At 37.0% G+C, this 18256-nt stretch overlaps 2 protein-coding genes across 5 annotated transcripts in view; one reads left to right on the top strand and one right to left on the bottom strand.

Moving 5' to 3' along the window:
• LOC307154521 (caspase b-like) overlaps positions 1 to 800 on the bottom strand; it is a 34254-nt gene extending 33454 nt beyond the window's left edge. The window contains exon 1 of the mRNA XM_079864532.1: positions 734 to 800. The gene's annotated coding sequence lies outside the window, so the exon portion shown is untranslated. The remainder of the gene's footprint in view (positions 1 to 733) is intronic.
• Positions 801 to 1561: 761 nt separating this feature from the next.
• Positions 1562 to 18256, top strand: part of LOC307154461 (protein NLRC3-like) — a 143138-nt gene continuing 126443 nt past the window's right edge. Inside the window, exons 1-9 of one of the 4 annotated variants that reach the window (XM_079864427.1) lie at positions 1562 to 1840; positions 2009 to 2086; positions 7070 to 7264; positions 9492 to 9614; positions 9848 to 11716; positions 11843 to 12016; positions 12110 to 12283; positions 13633 to 13679; positions 13754 to 14734. In XM_079864427.1, coding sequence (XP_079720553.1) covers positions 7113 to 7264; positions 9492 to 9614; positions 9848 to 11716; positions 11843 to 12016; positions 12110 to 12283; positions 13633 to 13679; positions 13754 to 14283 — 3069 coding nt within the window. In that variant the 5' untranslated portion in view covers positions 1562 to 1840; positions 2009 to 2086; positions 7070 to 7112 and the 3' untranslated portion in view covers positions 14284 to 14734. Of the gene's footprint in view, positions 1841 to 2008; positions 2087 to 5188; positions 5296 to 7069; positions 7265 to 9491; positions 9615 to 9847; positions 11717 to 11842; positions 12017 to 12109; positions 12284 to 13632; positions 13680 to 13753; positions 14741 to 18256 lie in introns of those variants that run through there. The other 3 variants (XM_079864429.1, XM_079864426.1, XM_079864428.1) reach the window with 3 other exon arrangements.

The raw sequence follows: 18256 nt of genomic DNA, 5'->3' as shown, positions 1-18256 counted from the left end.
GAGGAGAAATTTACTTAAATACACAAATTTGACAGAAAATTGTGTACAAATATAACAATTTGCCTACATCAAACAGCTTTCAGTATCTCTTTATTACGTCATGAGGCTTGTTTGTGTACAACAGGTGAAGAGAACAAAATGAGTCAAAATATCGAAGAAATACAAATGAATGAATGGCAGGATCAAATAACTATGGTTAATGATTTCGTCTGAAGTCAAGTCACCTTTAAAAAGCAACCTTTAATTACTTCCCTTCATGTCCTATAATGATTGTAATGCCAACACTTATGTCAATCAAACACCTTGTGAAACTTTTAATTGGGTTGATATAATCTCTCTATATTTGTGACAATATATTGTATAATTGATCATGCTTGAGTCACACAGTTGAGTCATTCCCTGTTTTTGTAAGGAAATCTGTTTTAAGTAAGTCTAACTCATTAGATGTTGCTGTGTTGCGACAACTTTGACCTACATGATCAAAGTCTCCCTCGCGAGCGCAGAAACAAGGCTACGGCACAAATATTGCAACATTCAGTCTATTAATTATTAAAGAGGCAAATGTTTAAAATATTGAGTCGAAAGAATGCCATAAATAGGATTTACAGTTAAAAGTAAGACTAATTGTTGCAGACTTGCTATATTTAATAGGCAAACATCTCTAAGAAATGATTATATATATATATATATATATATATATATATGACATTGAAATTGAAAATTCTATACTTACATCTCTGGTTGAACAAAATTTCGTGTAGAGTCTGTCTGCACTTCCTTGTGCTTCGCTTAAGTGTTTCGCTTTCTCTTAAGGTGTTTCCAGAAATACTTCATTTTTTTTTTTGTTCCTTTCTGTCTCGCCCACGCTCGAGCGTTCAAGCTTTTAAAAAATCTCCACCTTTTTCCTACGTCCCATAACACTTTGCACACATTTTTGTAACAAACTGTAAACAATCAACATTGCTACCCAGTCAACAATTTGATCTCACAGTGATCTCTCTTTGTGTCTAAATATCACGGCAGTTCAAATGTTTGTGTCTTATTATTCATTTAAAATCCTTCATAGATGATGATGGCACTGCTGGATCTCATACTGTATAATCACAGGGCAATTATAACTTAAAATATAAAATGAACAACACCACACAAAGACTGCATACTGAATCTAGGTGATGATTATGTTGTTATCATCAATAACAAACCAACATCATCTGGATACATTTGTACCAGGGATTTGCATGTTTTTCTTACTTCTTATTTTTCTTCAACCCATTATCATTTTAATCGTGATCCACCTGTCTAACTCTAACTCCTCCTCTCTCATAAAAATGAGAGGCTGGGCATATATGAGGAAGTCCATGACCTTTGCTGTGTCTTGTTTGTTTTCTCTCTCAGTTGTTTATGAGTTTTTTTCTTTATTTATTTTTATCTCAGGGAATAATTTAATCTTAGTCTTCTGTCTTCATGGCTGCCTCTCTGTTGGGCGACCAGTCGTGTGCCGTGTGCACTGAGCTCTTCACTGACCCTGTGTTATTGAGCTGTGGTCACCGTTTCTGTCGTCAGTGCATTAATGATCACTGGACCTCGAGCAGATCCAGAAACTGTCCCGTCTGTCGACAGCTTTCACCTCAGCCACCGGTGTCCAATCTGAGCCTGAGGAACACCTGTGAGTCTTACCTGAGAGAGAACAACACGAGGAAAGAGGGGAAAAATATAATTTGACAGAAAAATTGAACTGTTCTGTCAAACGGATGATAAGGCTGTATGTTCAACGTGTAAGGACAATGAACACGAATGACACGAAACACAGCCGCTACAACAGGCTGTACGACAACGCAAGGCGAGAAATTTTGCTCTGTTTATGTAATTATTAAATGCTTGGGTATGGCAGCCCAGTTTATTGCCAAGGAAGTTACAAATGGGTATAAACAAATGCATGTATCTTTTTGTGCAATATACATGTGTGTGTGTGTGTGTGTGTGTGTAATATTTGTGTTTATCTTTAAAGGGTAAACTGAAAGATGCCCTTCGTTCAGCTGAAAGGGTCATTACAGAACTGAACGTCACAGGATAGCAAAATCTGCAGGTACATCAAGGTTTAAGGTGTTTAGGATCAACATAATTAAACATAAATTCCATAGATGTTTACTTTACAAAACTTCAGCTAGCTTTTCAAGTTTCACCCAACTGAGGACTGTAGGCTGACTGGTTAGACATATAGACTGGAATAATTATTCGGCAAGTATGTCTTGGTTTAAAGGTCCCGTTCTGCGTGATCCCATGTTTCAAACTTTAGTTAGTGTGTAATGTTGCTGTTAGAGCATAAATAATATCTGTAAAATTATAAAGCTCAAAGTTCAATGCCAAGCGAGATATTTTATTTAACAGAAGTTGACTACAAAAAACGGCTCGATTGGACTACATCCCTCTACTTCCTTCTTTAGTGATGTCAGTAGAACCGTTTCTTGACTAACCTCCGCCCACAGGAATGCTCCCTCAACTCTACTGGCTACTTGCGCACTTCTTATAACTTAGGCTACTGTGTTTACTCAGCTCTTACGGTGATTTTCTGAAGTAAAACTGACGCTTCATCTTTTGTGTGATGTACAATAAACTTTATTAAACTCATCAGTACATGTTTGATCATCATTCAGACAGCAGACTTGTAGGCTATTAATAAATAATGGATACATAGCCTACAAGCAGATGACAAATACGTTATAATAACCGTAATTAAACTACTAAACAATACCTGTTTCATCTCTATACAGCACTCTGACTCTGTAGGCATTATTGTCCGACTCGAAATGAACGCCGTTACTGAGAGTTTCTGATATTATCATCATTCCGTGAGATGAATTTTTCCTGAGAGACTGAGCACGAGCTCATGAAGCTCCACCCCCTTGGTCGTCCAGCAGCACCTCATTTGCATTTAAAGGGCACACACTGAAACAGCTCGTTTTTCTGAGCCCCAAAAAATGTCAATTTAAACATGCTGTAAAAAATGATCTGTTGGGTATTTTGAGCTCAAACTTCACATACACACTCTGGGGACATCAGAGACTTATTTTACATCTTGTGAAAAGGGGCATATAACGGGACCTTTAACTTGGTTCTTGGGTCCACAGAGTTTAATGAAAAAAGGTAGAAATAAAAATAAAACTGCTATATAAAGTAACACAATTCATAGAAATTGAAATGTATAGATACCTACATTAAATTGACAAATAGAGCACTAGAGAAAAAATGTCCAACTGTTTTAAAGGGTTATTTACATACATTTTCTCTGATCATTTCACATATAAGAGGTCATGTTCTACAACTACACGATTCAGGAAACCTTGTTAGTCTAAAAAAAAGTCCCCAATATTACAAGAAAAACAAGACTGTTTCTACAGAATCAGTTCAACGCCTACTTCTTCATCATCGCCTCTTTGGCTCCACCCACTGACACGTGAAAGGACAAGCAGGAAAAACAAGATCACTGGACAAAAAGATGTATGATGGCTTTTGATACCTCCAACTAGGGTTGCCAACTGTATTTTGGGCCTAATTTATTTGTCCCATACGGGACCTGCCTTGTCTCGATTAAATAGATTTCTACGCTGATCTAACTGATACAACAGCAACACAACACTTGAGAATGATCACGACACCGGTCATCATCCAATCACAGCCCACACTCACGCGCATCAGATCATACGAATAACAAACTCTAAATTGAGAATTAATTATTAATTTGGGACAAATCATTGTTTGATTTGCGAACAGAATCCTCTGCTGTCTGGTCGCTCCCTGTTCGATCCGGACTCACGCTAACGGCTAATCCCTTTCACTGTCCGGCCGGATTTTGATTTCGGCATATCAGTTTTGGTGAATTCAAACAACGTGATTATTGTTCATGAGTACAACATCCAGCCACGCAAGAAAACATGAAATCTTCCTGAGGGAATAATATGCTGATGTGATTTACTGCCCAATAAACATTTCTGATTATTATTAATGTTTTTTTTTTTTTTTTTTTTTTTTTAAGTCAGGATTCTTTGATGAATAGAAGGTTCAAACTAGCCTGGGAAAACCCAAACAAACTTCCGGCAAATTTATTATTACATTGTTATTATTATTTATTACATTATTAATGTAATAATGACTATCTTTAGAAAGTATTGGTCTACTTATTACTAATTACGAAATCCCATATCAACGAAATCCCATGCTCAACCACTTGAACAATACAAGGAGAGACAAGAAACTGCACGTTTAATGCTTTCAAATAAACAACATTCAATTGCATGAATTATTCTTGAATTGCCCAAAGTGTGTAGAGGGAGAAGGTTACATTAAAAATATACCTTTTAAAAATGTACAGTGGTATGTTAAATATACAAAATCGTTCTATAATCTAATGCAATTACATCAGATTTACTTTAAATTACAGAAGAATTAATAGTAATTCCTTTAATTAAATTACAGAATTTAGATTACTTGTTAATTAATTACATCCAACACTGTATAACAGTAATTAAAATGTAAACTTACGCACTGACTCGAGCAACTATTTTCTCCCTAGCTAACTCTCTGTCCTTCGCTGCTGCAGACGATTTTTAAAAAATTAAATAATATGTGTTGGTACTCTCCATATGCTTGCAGAAGCTCATCCAGTTCTGCTGGTGAGAAATATGCAGACCTCTTTTTGTCTGACGCTGTTGCCTTGGTGACTCATAATATCTGCGCTCCATTGATAATGGCTTTTTATAGTTGTGGTGCACACACTTAACTCAGAGTCGGATAGCTCAGAGTTGATTGAACTAACTCATTTCAGCTGTTCTGTAACCGAAAACTCAGAGTTTCCCATCTCAGGGTAAGTCAACTCAGAGTTCAAGTTTTAACTCATAGCTGGTTGAACCTCCTTTCTGAAACAGGCCCCAGCTAACCTAAAAATGCTTATTGTGCTATCATCAACATAAAGGTTTTATTCAAGTCACCCATCCCCAAACACACACACACACACACACACACACACACACCACACACACACACACACACACACACACACACACACACACACAGGTATCAGAAAACAGGACTGTTGAATCTGCGATGACTCGTTGCGCCACTAGAGGGAGTGAGTTTGTTATTCATACGAGTGTGGAGTTACAAGTAAACAAGACACACCTTCACCAGGTAGAAACACACAGTAGAAACGAAAGTAAAAGATACGGAAGAGAAGAGACGCCATTCCGAGGCTTTAAACCTGTTAACTGTGTGGATATTTAAACGATCGCATATTTTGTGGTAAGTTCAGAAAATACTTCATGTTACCATGCAGTGATATAACAATTTTCCGCCAGTTAGGTTTATTTACCTCTTTACATGAGATTTAAAACACAAATCATTATATTTCGACATTAGATTCTAACCAAAATGGCGGAAACGTTGACGACGTATAAATTACTTCTGATTTCCTGCGATTTAGCCTATATACTAGGAATATTTTTTATATAGTAATAATAATAGTTTGTTTAATATAATATTATATAATCATTAAAATTGTATCTGGACAGTGCATTTCACAACAGTAAAAGGAAATTTGAAATCACAATATGGCTTTAATGTTTTTGTGACTGGGCATGTTTATCCAAAACCCTAATAATTAAACTTTTCTTTTGTTTACTTGCTTGGTGAAGAAGAGGATAGAAGTGTCTTTTATTGAACAGTTGGAAACGCATGTTCTGTTAAAGGTTCATTAAAGGGTTAAAGGGGCATTAAACGGTTCTGTACAAGGTTTAAACCTATTGCAGGGATGGAAATTAGCACCCGCCACCAGCCAAATGCGGGTGATTTTGTGTTGTGGCGGGTAAACTCGCTTCACCTACCGGCCACCGTGGCGGGTAAATAAAAATAGCATACTGTTTCACACAGACGGCGGACACTTTTAGAAAAAAAAAAAAAAAAAAAATGTGGCGTTACATCGCAGGCGTTAAGAGCTGGTTAAGATGTCTGCAGAGAAAACATCTTTGCCTTAACTTAACATTGAAATCACTCGCGCCGGACGCGCTATACGCACCGACGGGAACGCGACGGTGGAGCGTTTTTAAGATTTCCACTCTGAAGGGTGGTTTCACTTTTTTGCGTTTTTAAGCCCCAAAAACGCCGTCGCCGTCTAAACGAAAGTCACATCTGATCAAATATTTTTACGTTTTCACCCGCGAGCGTTCTCGTGTAAATAATAGTTTCATTGTTGGGACTAAAAACGTAAAACTGGAAGCCATAAAATACCACGAATCATCCAAATGCCACATCCAGGTAAAAAAGAGAAATATATATATATATAAGAGAGAAAGAGTGTATAAGAGAGAAATAGAAAATGTCAGTATTTCATTGAGACTTGAGATTAAATAAACTGCTTAAAGGGATACTCCACTTTAAAATGAAAATTCTGTCATCATATATTCACCCTCATGTTGTTTCAAACCTGTATGAATTTCTTTCTTCTGCTGAACAGAAAGGAAGATATTTAGAAGAATGTCAGTAACCAGACAGTTTCTGGTCTCATTGACTTCCATGGTATATTGTTTTCCTACTATGGAAGTCAATGAGACCAGAAACTGTCTGGTTACTGACATTCTTCTAAATATCTTCCTTTCTGTTCAGCAGAAGAAAGAAATTCATACAGGTTTGAAACAACATGAGGGTGAGTATATGATGACAGAATTTTCATTTTTAAGTGGTATTAATTTTCACATGCAGTTACACATTGTCGGTTAAAAATAAGAAAGTGGCTGGTAAAAACATTGAGTGGCTGGTAGATTTTGAAATCCACCAGCCACAGTGGCCGGTGGACAAAAAAGTTAATTTCCATCCCTGACCTATTGACACATTTAGAAAATAACAAATATTACTAAAGAACCTTTACATTACCATATGTTTTAGTTTACAATGAGATATATTTGTTTGTGTTCATTATAAAATGGATGAAGTCAATGTTCTAAAAATAATTAAGATGTACTTTATTGCAACATCGTACTACAGAAAAGTATTTAAAAATAACTGTGTTTCTTCACAAAAGGTCTGACATCTGATTTGAGAAATGAGAGCAGGAGAAATCTAAAATGAGTTTCCATACTGAAAGACAAGATGAGGACACTGCCTCTGAAACGAGTCCTCCATCTCCTGGATCCAGCTGTGAGTCTGTGAAGAGTGATCAATCCATGAGGAATCTTCCGTCTGGATCCAGTGATGCATCAATGACCTCTGACCCCAGGTGAGACACTGGCCATTTCAGCATTAACAGATGCTTTTATACAGAGTGATTTACAATGTATTCCAGAAGCCTGCAGTGGGGGAGTGCTGATAAGTTGATTTGAACGCCCAGAGAGTGCGATGATGGAGGATAAACTTGTGGTGCTCTCGCGGGTTACCAGGAGCTTAACGACTCCACGGACCGTAACTACCACAATGTTAACAGAAAGTAAATATAGTTAATAAAAGGCTGATTTGACGTTTACTTGACTGACAGGACAGCTGTTTCGGTGGTTGCCTAGCAACATAAAAAACGCAGCGCACTGCTCGTTCTGTGTGATCGGGGCAGTGCTGTGCGCCTCGCGTTTTCAAACCTGAAAAAAAACGCTTTTGGTGTGACTGGGGCCTAAAGCAGTCTTTTAGTGCCGCTTTCAGAGCGGTCACGTCCGTAACGGAGAACTGTCTCATCCGTAACATTGTTTTTTCCCTATAAATGCGAACACGAAAAATACAATTAAATAAATACAATTAAATAAATATTTTATGTTCTGTGGAGAGACAAACTTTCTTCATCCGGTGTGTAGTATTACTTTTGGTTTGCGCAGTGTAATTCACAGAATTGATTGCTCTGCTACCAGCCTCTGTCACGTACCGTGGAGCTTGAGACTATTGGGGAAGCGCGCAGCTGAGAAGGTGTCACGATGTGGTTTTGTGTCCTGTCATGTTTAGTGGTTCCCTGTCTGTCTATTAGTCATCCCATGTGTTTCCCATTAACCACGCCCCCTTGTTATTCTGTCTAGCTCGTTTACCCCTGTATTTAAGCCCTTTGTTTCAGCCCTTTCTGTGTGAGTTCTTGTTTGACTGTTTTGTGTCTACAGTTACGCTGTCGTCCGGTTGTTAAGTTCCTGAGTCCTGTGTTCTTGTCCTAGTCTGTCTGAGTTTGTTATCTTTTGAGTTTGTTTAATAAAACCTGCTGCAATTGGATCCTGCTTCTGCATCTGCTTCAGCCGTCAGCGTAACAGAAGGCAGTGTCGCTGTCAAATCTGTCCCTGCGAAAAGTAACGATGCGCCAAATTGAAAAAGCAACTATGTTTCATTACCAAATTTTCAGCTGTAGCGCGTTACACTACTTGTACCCGAAAAAAGTAGTTACATTACTGTAAAGCTTTACTTTGTTTATGTTTATGTAAAACTGTTTATGACCACAAAAGGAAAGTTTCCTGCTCGTGGATAAAAACCTAAATAAATTTAATGGCTGTGAATAGCGACCAGCATAATTTTTTTCATCTGTATCACAGAATAATCCCATGCGATACGTGTCATAGTCTAAATGAATTGTTCTGGTATAGGCTATGATATGAAATTTTATGTATTATTTAACAAAAATCCTGACCTTGCCTGATGGTCTGTGCTTGACTGCGTGTTCATGAGACAGCTCTTTTTGCAAACTGCTCAAAATAAGCTATGCAGGGTAATATTGAAAGCACATCCACAGTTGCATCTAAATGATGAACATTTTAGAGAGCTTGGTTTTTTAAAAGTTGAAAAAAGGGTAACATTTCTTAAATTGGTGTTGGCATTTAAAATGATAAAGAAAAGTGCTCCCAAGGTACCTGATAGATTATTATGTACATGTTAAAAATGTGCATAGTCATTCCACAAGGGGTAGTAGGATATTAGGTAGTAGGTAGGGGATATTTAGCACTGATATTTATCCTTGTAGATTTAAGAGATTAATAGGGATGAAATCCTTTCTATATATTAGTATATTAATTTACCTTGTTGTTTAAAGCAGATAAAAGTTGAAAGGGATTTTAGAAAGGAAGTTAAAAAATTGCTTTTTTATCATTAATTTTAAAGTGATGTAGTGTGAGATGCTGAACTTGATGGTGATTTCTCTCCATATATGATCTGTTCTGTTCTGTTCTTACATTTTGTAAACATAGAGGACCACAATGGAAATAAGTATTTGGCTTTTCTGTGTATTTTATCATCGACAGTTTGAAATGATGTATGATCCCTCTGTGTACAAATTTCAATATTGTCTAATAAATCAATCAAAATACTTCATCTCTTTCATCTCTCATGTTACTCTATTGGATGAACTTTTGTATTGCTTTATTGTAAATGGATTAAAAGATGAAAAGTGTCTGCTAAATTAATAAATACGTATAAATATATTGATCATTCTAGTTATACGGCATAGCTAGTGCTCCAAAATTCCATTTTGTTTGTTTGTCATTTGTCAGCATCAGCAGGAGGAAGAGACAGAGATCAGAGTCTCCAGAACCCAGCGGTGTGTCTCTGAAGAGTAGCAGATCCATAATGCAACCCTTTAATTTCAGTGATGGACCAGTGACCTCTGACTCTCCGTTAGTATAAATCTTTACTTGTTGATTTATTGTAGTGCATCTAAGATGAAAAAAATATTTTAATGAAAAAACTCTGTAAAAAAAAGAAATAAGAAAAAGAAAGAAATACCATGAAAAATTTTTTTTTTAAGTATGCAACATCATAAAATTATATATAGTAACCAATACATTTTGATGTTATTTAATGGTCATTCTAATGACTGCAGTTGCTGCTCTTTACTATTTAATTACAGCAGGGCGGAGATACAAGAGCTGATCAGATCTGTGCCATCCTCTACATCCCACTATCAGGACAAAACTGAAGTAGTCCTGCAGACACACACACATGAGACTGGAGACCTGCAAAGAGTCAAAGACCAGCACAAAACCAGCATGAAGATCAAGTATGAGAGATTATTTGAGGGAATCAAACTCCAAGAGAATGAAACCCTCCTGAACAGGATCTACACACATCTCTACATCATAGAGGGAGAGAGTGAAGAAGTGAATGAAGAACATGAGGTTTTACAGATGGAGAAAACAGCCCGAACACAACACTCACAAGACACTCTAATCTACTGCAACGACATCTTTAAAGCCTCACCTGAACCAGGATGTGAAGAGAAAGACCAAATCAAGACTGTTCTTACTAAAGGCATCGCTGGAATCGGGAAAACCGTCTCTGTGCAGAAGTTCATTCTGGACTGGGCCGAGGGAAAATCTAATCAGGATGTAGATTTCATGTTTGTGCTTCCATTTCGAGAGCTAAACTTGATCCAAGATCATCAGTACAGTCTTCACAAACTTCTGCTGGACTTTCATCCTGAACTTCACAGTCTGGACTCAAAGATTTATGAGGAGTGTAAAGTTGTGTTCATCTTAGATGGTCTGGATGAAAGCAGAATCACACTGATGTTTTCAGACGCTCAGAAAGTTTCTGATGTGACTGAGACTTCATCAGTGGGTGTGTTGATGTCAAACCTCATTAAAGGAGAGCTTCTTCCCTCTGCTCTCATCTGGATCACCTCCAGACCAGCAGCAGCCAATCAGATCCCCTCCAAATACATCAACCATCTGACAGAAATTCAGGGATTTAATGAGCCTCAGAAGGAGGAATATTTCAGGAAGAGAATCAGTGACGAGCATCAAGCCAGCAGAATCATCTCACACATCAGAAGAGCAAGAAGCCTCCACATCATGTGCCACATACCCGTCTTCTGCTGGATCTCATCCACTGTGCTTCAAAAACTCCTGGAAGAAGATCTGAGTGCAGAAATCCCTCAAACTCTGACTGAAATGTACATCCACTTCCTGCTGATTCAGATCAACATGAGGAATCAGAAGTATGAAGAGAAAGATTCAGAGAAACTCCTGAAGTCCAACAGAGAAGTGATTGTGAAACTTGCTGAAGTGGCTTTCATACAGCTGATGAAGGGCAATGTGACGTTCTATGAGGAGGACCTGAGAGAGAGCGGCATAGACGTCACTGACGCCTCAGTGTATTCTGGGATTTGCACTGAGATCTTTAAGGAGGAATCTGTGATTCATCAGAGGAAAGTCTACAGCTTCATTCATCTGAGCGTTCAGGAGTTTCTTGCTGCTTTCTATGTGTTTTACTACAACATAAACAACACTGTTGATGCATGTTTTGATGCACTGGAAAATCTCCATAAAAGAGTCACTGATAAGGCTATAGTGAACAAAAATGGACATCTGGATCTGTTCTTGCGGTTCCTGCTGGGCGTCTCACTGGAGTCCAATCAGAGACTCTTACAGGATCTACTGACACACACAGAGAAAACCTCAGAGAGCATCAGGAGAACCACACAGTACATTAAAGAGAAGATCAAAGATGGACAAGGACTCTCCGCTGAAAGATCCATCAATCTATTCCTCTGTCTGCTGGAAGTCAAAGATCAGACTCTGTCCAGAGAGATTCAGGAGTTTGTGAAATCAGTCAAACTCTCAGAGAAGAAACTCTCTCCTGCTCACTGCTCAACAATCGCCTACATGCTTCAGATGTCAGAGGAGGTGCTGGATGAGCTGGACCTCAAGACATACAACACATCAGATGAGGGGAGAAGAAGACTGATACCAGCTGTGATCAACTGCAGAAAAGCCCTGTGCGTGTTTTTTTTCTCTCTTGTATACTCATTTAAGTTACTTAATATTTGTATATAACTTCAGTCAGATACATTTTAACTGTTAGAGAATTTACAGACTGAAAATTGTGTTCTGCTCTCTTTTAGTCTTGTTGGCTGTAATCTCAGTTGCCAGTCATTTAAAACTGTGGCATCCGCCCTTCAATCTTCAAACTCGTTTCTGAGAGAGCTGGATCTGAGTAACAATGACCTGCAGGATTCAGGAGTGGAGCTGCTCTCTGATGGACTAAAGAGTCCAAACTGTCAGCTGGAGATACTGAGGTTTGTTAGAGCATATAAGGGATATATATACACTCAGACGGTCATAATGTTGATGTGTGTTTGTTGATGATCTGACTGTGTGTGTGTCTGTAGGTTGTCAGGCTGTATGGTGACAGAGAAAGGCTGTGGTTATGTGTCTTCAGCTCTGAGTTCAAACCCCTCACACCTGAGAGAGCTGGATCTGAGCTACAATCACCTGGGAGAATCTGGAGTCCAGCTGCTCAATGACAAACTGAAGGATCCAAAGTACAAACTGCAGATACTCAAGTATGTGGGCTAGTTATGACTCATATGTTTCCTAAGAGGGATATTTTGTTAAGATAATGTTTTATGAAATGTTGTGCTCCCATTATTTTTTTTGCTGACTCTCTGATTTAATACAGAAAAATCCATAAACCTCATGTAAGAACAACATTTTTAATCTGTTATATCCAACTTTAGAGGTGTAAAACTAGAGGTTTTAATTTAATTTAGCTTTTAAAAAAATTACTAGACTACAGTTTTATTTTTTCACTAAATAACGAGCGAGTGTATTTACCGATTTCAGATAAAATCTGCAGAATGTTCATAAAGTGCACAATTAATCGTTGTCAACCTTGGTCCTGGAGGTCTGCCTTCCTGCAGACTTCTGTTCTAACCCCTTGACTTCACAAACCTGCCTGTAATTTTCAAGTAAACTTGATTAGCTGGATCAGGTGTGTTTGATTGTGGTTGGAGCTGAACTCTGCAGGACATTAGTAAATATTGAAAGCAAAATCATATACTTTCTTGAAAAGCTAAAAACAAAAGTCAGAAAAGTCTGGTAAACACCTTCGAACTACCATCGGTCCGTGGCGTTTATGTAATAGTTAGGTGTGGCTCTGAGGCTCTTTTGTTTTTTACATGGAAATCTTCTCCGGTTCATTTCCTCTATTTAGTCTGTCCTTTCACAGCTGACATTTTTGGTTGTTTACCACATATTTGCATATCCTCTTAAAGGATCATCTAAATGGTCACCTATTTCAAAAGTATTTTTACTCCTAAGCGAAGAATATATTGGGTCCTTACTTTACTAAAGCATAAAACTACCATAATATGCTTGTAGAAATACAAGAAACATGCTAAGTTCAACTACTAGTTTCTATGAAAAACAATGCTTCAGCCAGTTATTCTACTTTTAAATGTGCTTTCTGGGGCTGAATGTCTGTTTTGGTTTTGGTCTGTGTGATCCCGCTACACTGCAAATTTCCCCAATAGTATTTCGAAACACGGGTTGCCAGTTGGTGGAAAACACAGCGGATTGCAGCCAGCAAACAACTGAGTCAAAGATTGCAGATTTTACCCAACCTAAAAAGCTTCTGCAGTAAAAACATTGCAAATTATTACATTGGCTGATCAGCTTGCAATGTGAGGCTCATGAAAGGAACATGAAATGTATCGCTTTCCATTGTCATGCACCCTCATTCCTGTTGCGTTTCTCAATCTGGCAAATCATGTGAGCGTCGATTCTGAGGACGGGGTGGGAGAAACAACTCTCTCCAATATTTTGAATATGGACTGCAGTGCCCATTACAACAGCTAGCAGCCAATATTACATATTGCACCTTTAAACATTATTTGTTTTTCTCTCTGCTCAGTTTGGATCATGGAGGACATTTCAGGATCACACCAGGACTGCGGAAATGTAAGTCCTCACACACATGCAGACCTCTGCATTCTTAATGCCACCGCTCTTCTGATCTGTCTTTCTGTGCACAGATGCTTGTGATCTCACTCTGGATCCAAACACAGCACACACTCGTCTCTCTTTGTCTGATGGGAACAAAAAAACAACATATGAGAAAGAGTATCAGCTGTATCCTGATCACCCAGAGAGATTTGAGAACTATGAACAGGTGCTGTGTAAAGAGAGTCTGACTGGACGCTGTTACTGGGAGGCTGAATGGACTGGATGGGGTCATATAGCAGTGACATATAAAGGAATAAGCAGGAAAGGAGGGAGTGAATGTTGGTTTGGACTGAATGAAAAGTCCTGGAATCTTTACTGTTGTGATGATATTTACTCTGTCTGGCACAATAGTAAGAGAACAAACATTCCTGTCCCTTCATCTTGTTCTAAGAGAGTAGGAGTGTATGTGGATGTGTCGGCCGGCACTCTGTCCTTCTACAGGGTCTCTGACACACACACACTCACACACTTATACACATTCAACACCACATTCACTGAACCCCTCTATGCTGGATTTAGAGTTTATAATGATTCTTCAGTGTCTCTGTGTCAGATTTAACAGCCTCCTGTGATGAACCAAAAAGACACATATGGAAACGCATTTTAAGTTACATCATGATATATAAATTCACAATTATCTAAAATAAAGTCAGAATAAGGAGATATAAATTCACAATTGTGACAAATGACAGATTCAAACAAATTCTACATAAAGTGTACAGAAAGGCTCCTCTTCAATGGGCCATGAAGGCCAACCTCCGCAGTGCTAATAAGAGATGTGATTGGTCAGATTTGCTTATACACTCTAAAAACTATTACTGGGATAAACTTAATTTTATTGGTGAAACATTTTTACACTTAAAAATATTGAGTAAATTTTAAAACTGTGAAATCAATTAAATATACTGTATGAATTGGAGTAAATTCAAGTAAAAAAAATTAAGTAAATCTGAGTAACTGCATCTGGTACATTAACAAATAAAAATAAGTGGAAATAATTTACCATTTAAACATTTAAAAAATAATATTTATGAGTATTATTAACTGTTTTTATTTATGAGTAATAATTATGAATGCATTAATAAATTAATTTTCTCTAAACCTTTGTAAAATAGCAGCCTATTTCATACAACAACCAGTAGCCTACGTTACATGACTTGGCCTTTATTGTCGATGAGTACAGCAATACAGCACATTTTACACTGTTTTTAACACATACAATATTGCTTTAACTCATTTAAAAAACATTTTAGAAGTAAAAATTAAACATTTAAACATTCAGGTAGCCTAATTCAAGTGTAACCAATCGGTCTGTTATCCAATTTCCACCGGATCAGCGCTGGTTCTCGAGCCGGAGATGGACTCGCGCTCTGCGGGTGAACTTTGAACTTCATACCGCCGTCCAGCGTTTCACGCACAGCCGAAAGATACTGTGAGCGACTGACTCCATAACCTGCCAATAAACAAACAGTGCACAGTTCTGAGGACATTTTATCATCCAAATTAATTATATTCATTATCATTAGGAATAAAGTCGTGCGTTTATGCAAGGCGTTTCAATCACGCGAAAAGACAGACGCGACTCTCGTTTAGGTGTTGAATAACGCCTCTGTATGTTGTTTTGCATGAAATAAAATGATTTAAAGCACAGTAATGATTTTATAGATAAAAATAAAATATACACAAACCTGAATTTCACAGAGGAAATGCACCAAATCTGCGACGCTGAGAAGAGAGCTGTTGTTCTGGACTGGAGAGTTCAAACAGCCCGCGCTCACTCAACCAACCGTCGAATTGTCGTCACGTCAGAGGGTGGGGGAGGGGTGCATTGTTTTAATTGAGTAAACTTACCCAATTTCTTAAGAGTGTTAAATATATTAATAATATTGATTTGAATTAAGTAATAGTTTTGTTTCTTGAAACAGATCAGTTTAATTCAACATTCTCAAATATTTTACAACATTTTTTTTTAAATATATTAAGTATATTATAAAGAAATAATTTGTTTGTAAAATACTAAATCATTTTATTGAAAAAAACTTAAATATATCTGTAAATTTGATCTAAAATTAACTGTTGGATTTTTACAAAATTATTTTGGTATGTTTAACTCAAACAATTACGGAAGAGTATTAGGGCCAAGCAATAATAAAAAAATAAAACCATCTCGAGATTAAAGTCATTATAATGCGAGATTAAACTCGTTAAATTTCGAGAAAAAAAGTCAAGATACAATCTTGAGAATAAACTCATTAAATATCGAGAATAAAGTCGTTGTGTTGCGAGAAAAAACTCGTTAAATTTCGAGAAAAAAGTCGAAATACAATCTTGAGAATAAACTCATTAAATTTCGAGAATAAAGTCGTTGTGTTTCGAGAAAAAAACTCGTTAAATTTCGAGAAAAAAAGTCGAAATACAATCTTGAGAATAAACTCATTAAATATCGAGAATAAAGTCGTTGTGTTTCGAGAAAAAACTCGTTAAATTTCGAGAAAAAAAGTCGAAATAATCGTGAGAATAAACTCATTAAATTTCGAGAATAAAGTCGTTGTGTTTCGAGAAAAAAAGTCGAAATGAAATATTGAGAATAACGCATTCGATCAGAGTTCGTTGCATACGAGGCTGAATCCAGTTACTTATTCGTTAGGCTACTTATTGACGCGCGGACCTCCCCTTTAAATGACGCAGCGCTTCCTTAAGCACCCTGTGTGTATGGCATTGCTCGCACCAAGCTGTGTTAGAAATGAATGAAGAAATTCTGCATTTCTCAGCCATATGTAAGGGTGCGTTAAATCCGACTGGGAGTAATAGAGCATATATTGATCTAGTGGAAACCGAAATATTGGCACAAATTTCTGTAGGCTACCGGGTTTTTTTATGGACCGTTAAAGTTTTAAATGGGGCAAACAAATTCAGAGTCGCCTTCTTGATCCATGATCGCCATCATTCCTACTAGTTGTGCATTTAGGCCGCATCAGAGGGTGCGTTAAAGTGGACATTATCCCATTATAGAAGAGCTGTTGTCTAACGAAATCCAAATTTTAAGCAGTTTTTACTGTGGAATTATTGTTTTATGAAGCTTTGAACTTGACACATTACACAATGCACAAAGAGCAGTCTTGCATTTTCTGCATAATTCATGGCGCTGTTTCTCACCCGCCTATAGGGTGCATTAAAGTGGACATTATTCCATGATAGTACAGCTCCTCCTCTAGCCGACCTAGACGGCTTTGTTACTGAAAGAAAGTCTAAAATATAGCTTGACTAAGTGATCCAACTCTGCCATGTCCTCTATCAGTAGGCTAATGAACACAGATCGAATGCGTTATTCTCTACATTTCATTTCGACTTTTTTTCTCGAAACACAACGACTTTATTCTTGAAATGTAATGAGTTTATTCTCAAGATTGTATTTCGACTTTTTTCTCGAAACACAACGACTTTATTCTCGATATTTAATGAATTTATTCTCGAGATTGTATTTCGACTTTTTTTCTCGGAATTTAACGAGTTTTTTTCTCGAAACACAACGACTTTATTCTCGATATTTAATGAGTTTATTCTCGAGATTGTATTTCGACTTTTTTCTCGAAATTTAACGAGTTTTTTCTCGCAACACAACGACTTTATTCTCGATATTTAATGAGTTTATTCTCAAGATTGTATTTCGACTTTTTTTCTCGAAATTTAACGAGTTTAATGTCGCATTATAATGACTTTAATCTCGAGATGGTTTTATTTTTTTTATTATTGCCTGGCCCTAATCCTCTTCCGTAAACAATCAAGTAAACGATATTCAGAGATTTTATTAAGTAAATAAAGTAAAAATTTTCTGTAATATTTACTAAGCCACAGAATTATTTTTTACAGTGTATGAATAAATTACTGGACTTTTCAGAATATTTTGTGAATATGCAAATTGCTCTGTAAACTATATCGATCATATCATATCGATTTTCTGATTGGCTAACGCAGACTTACACCCTCTGTCCATCAGGAAAGATTAGGTTAATCCATTTGAGGTAATCGTTATATATTTCCTTTATAGTTTCTAAGAAATACATGAGAGGTGGTAGTAAGATAAACCAGGTGCTTGCTGTTTTTTATAGCACTACTACAAACTCTACAGCGTTTACACAAAGAAACACAGAAGGGTCAATTTTCATTTCATAAACACAACAGTAGTCAAGCTGTTTTTTTACGTTTTATTTAAATACATAACATTTATTGTTAAATCATTTATATATATATATATAGATAGATAGATAGATAGATAGATAGATATAGATAGATATTATTTAACATTAAATAACTTTTTAATCTTTTTTGCTGTCCTGATTTGTCACTCCTTCACTGAAGGTTCTGAAGGTTCTGACCACACGCCACTAATATCCGGTATCCAGTCTGTTATTGTGTGAGTCAGTGGAGACTTCAGGGAGTCAGAGATGATGGTCTGTAGAAACACTGGCTCTTCATTTGATCTCATAAAGGTACTGTAGATTTTGTCACAGTTTCTGAGGATCCTCAGTCTC

The sequence above is a fragment of the Squalius cephalus genome (assembly GCF_949319135.1).
Source record: "Squalius cephalus genome assembly, chromosome: 2".
Lineage (NCBI taxonomy): Eukaryota > Metazoa > Chordata > Actinopteri > Cypriniformes > Leuciscidae > Squalius > Squalius cephalus.
This window is presented reverse-complemented; position numbering and strand designations above follow the sequence as displayed.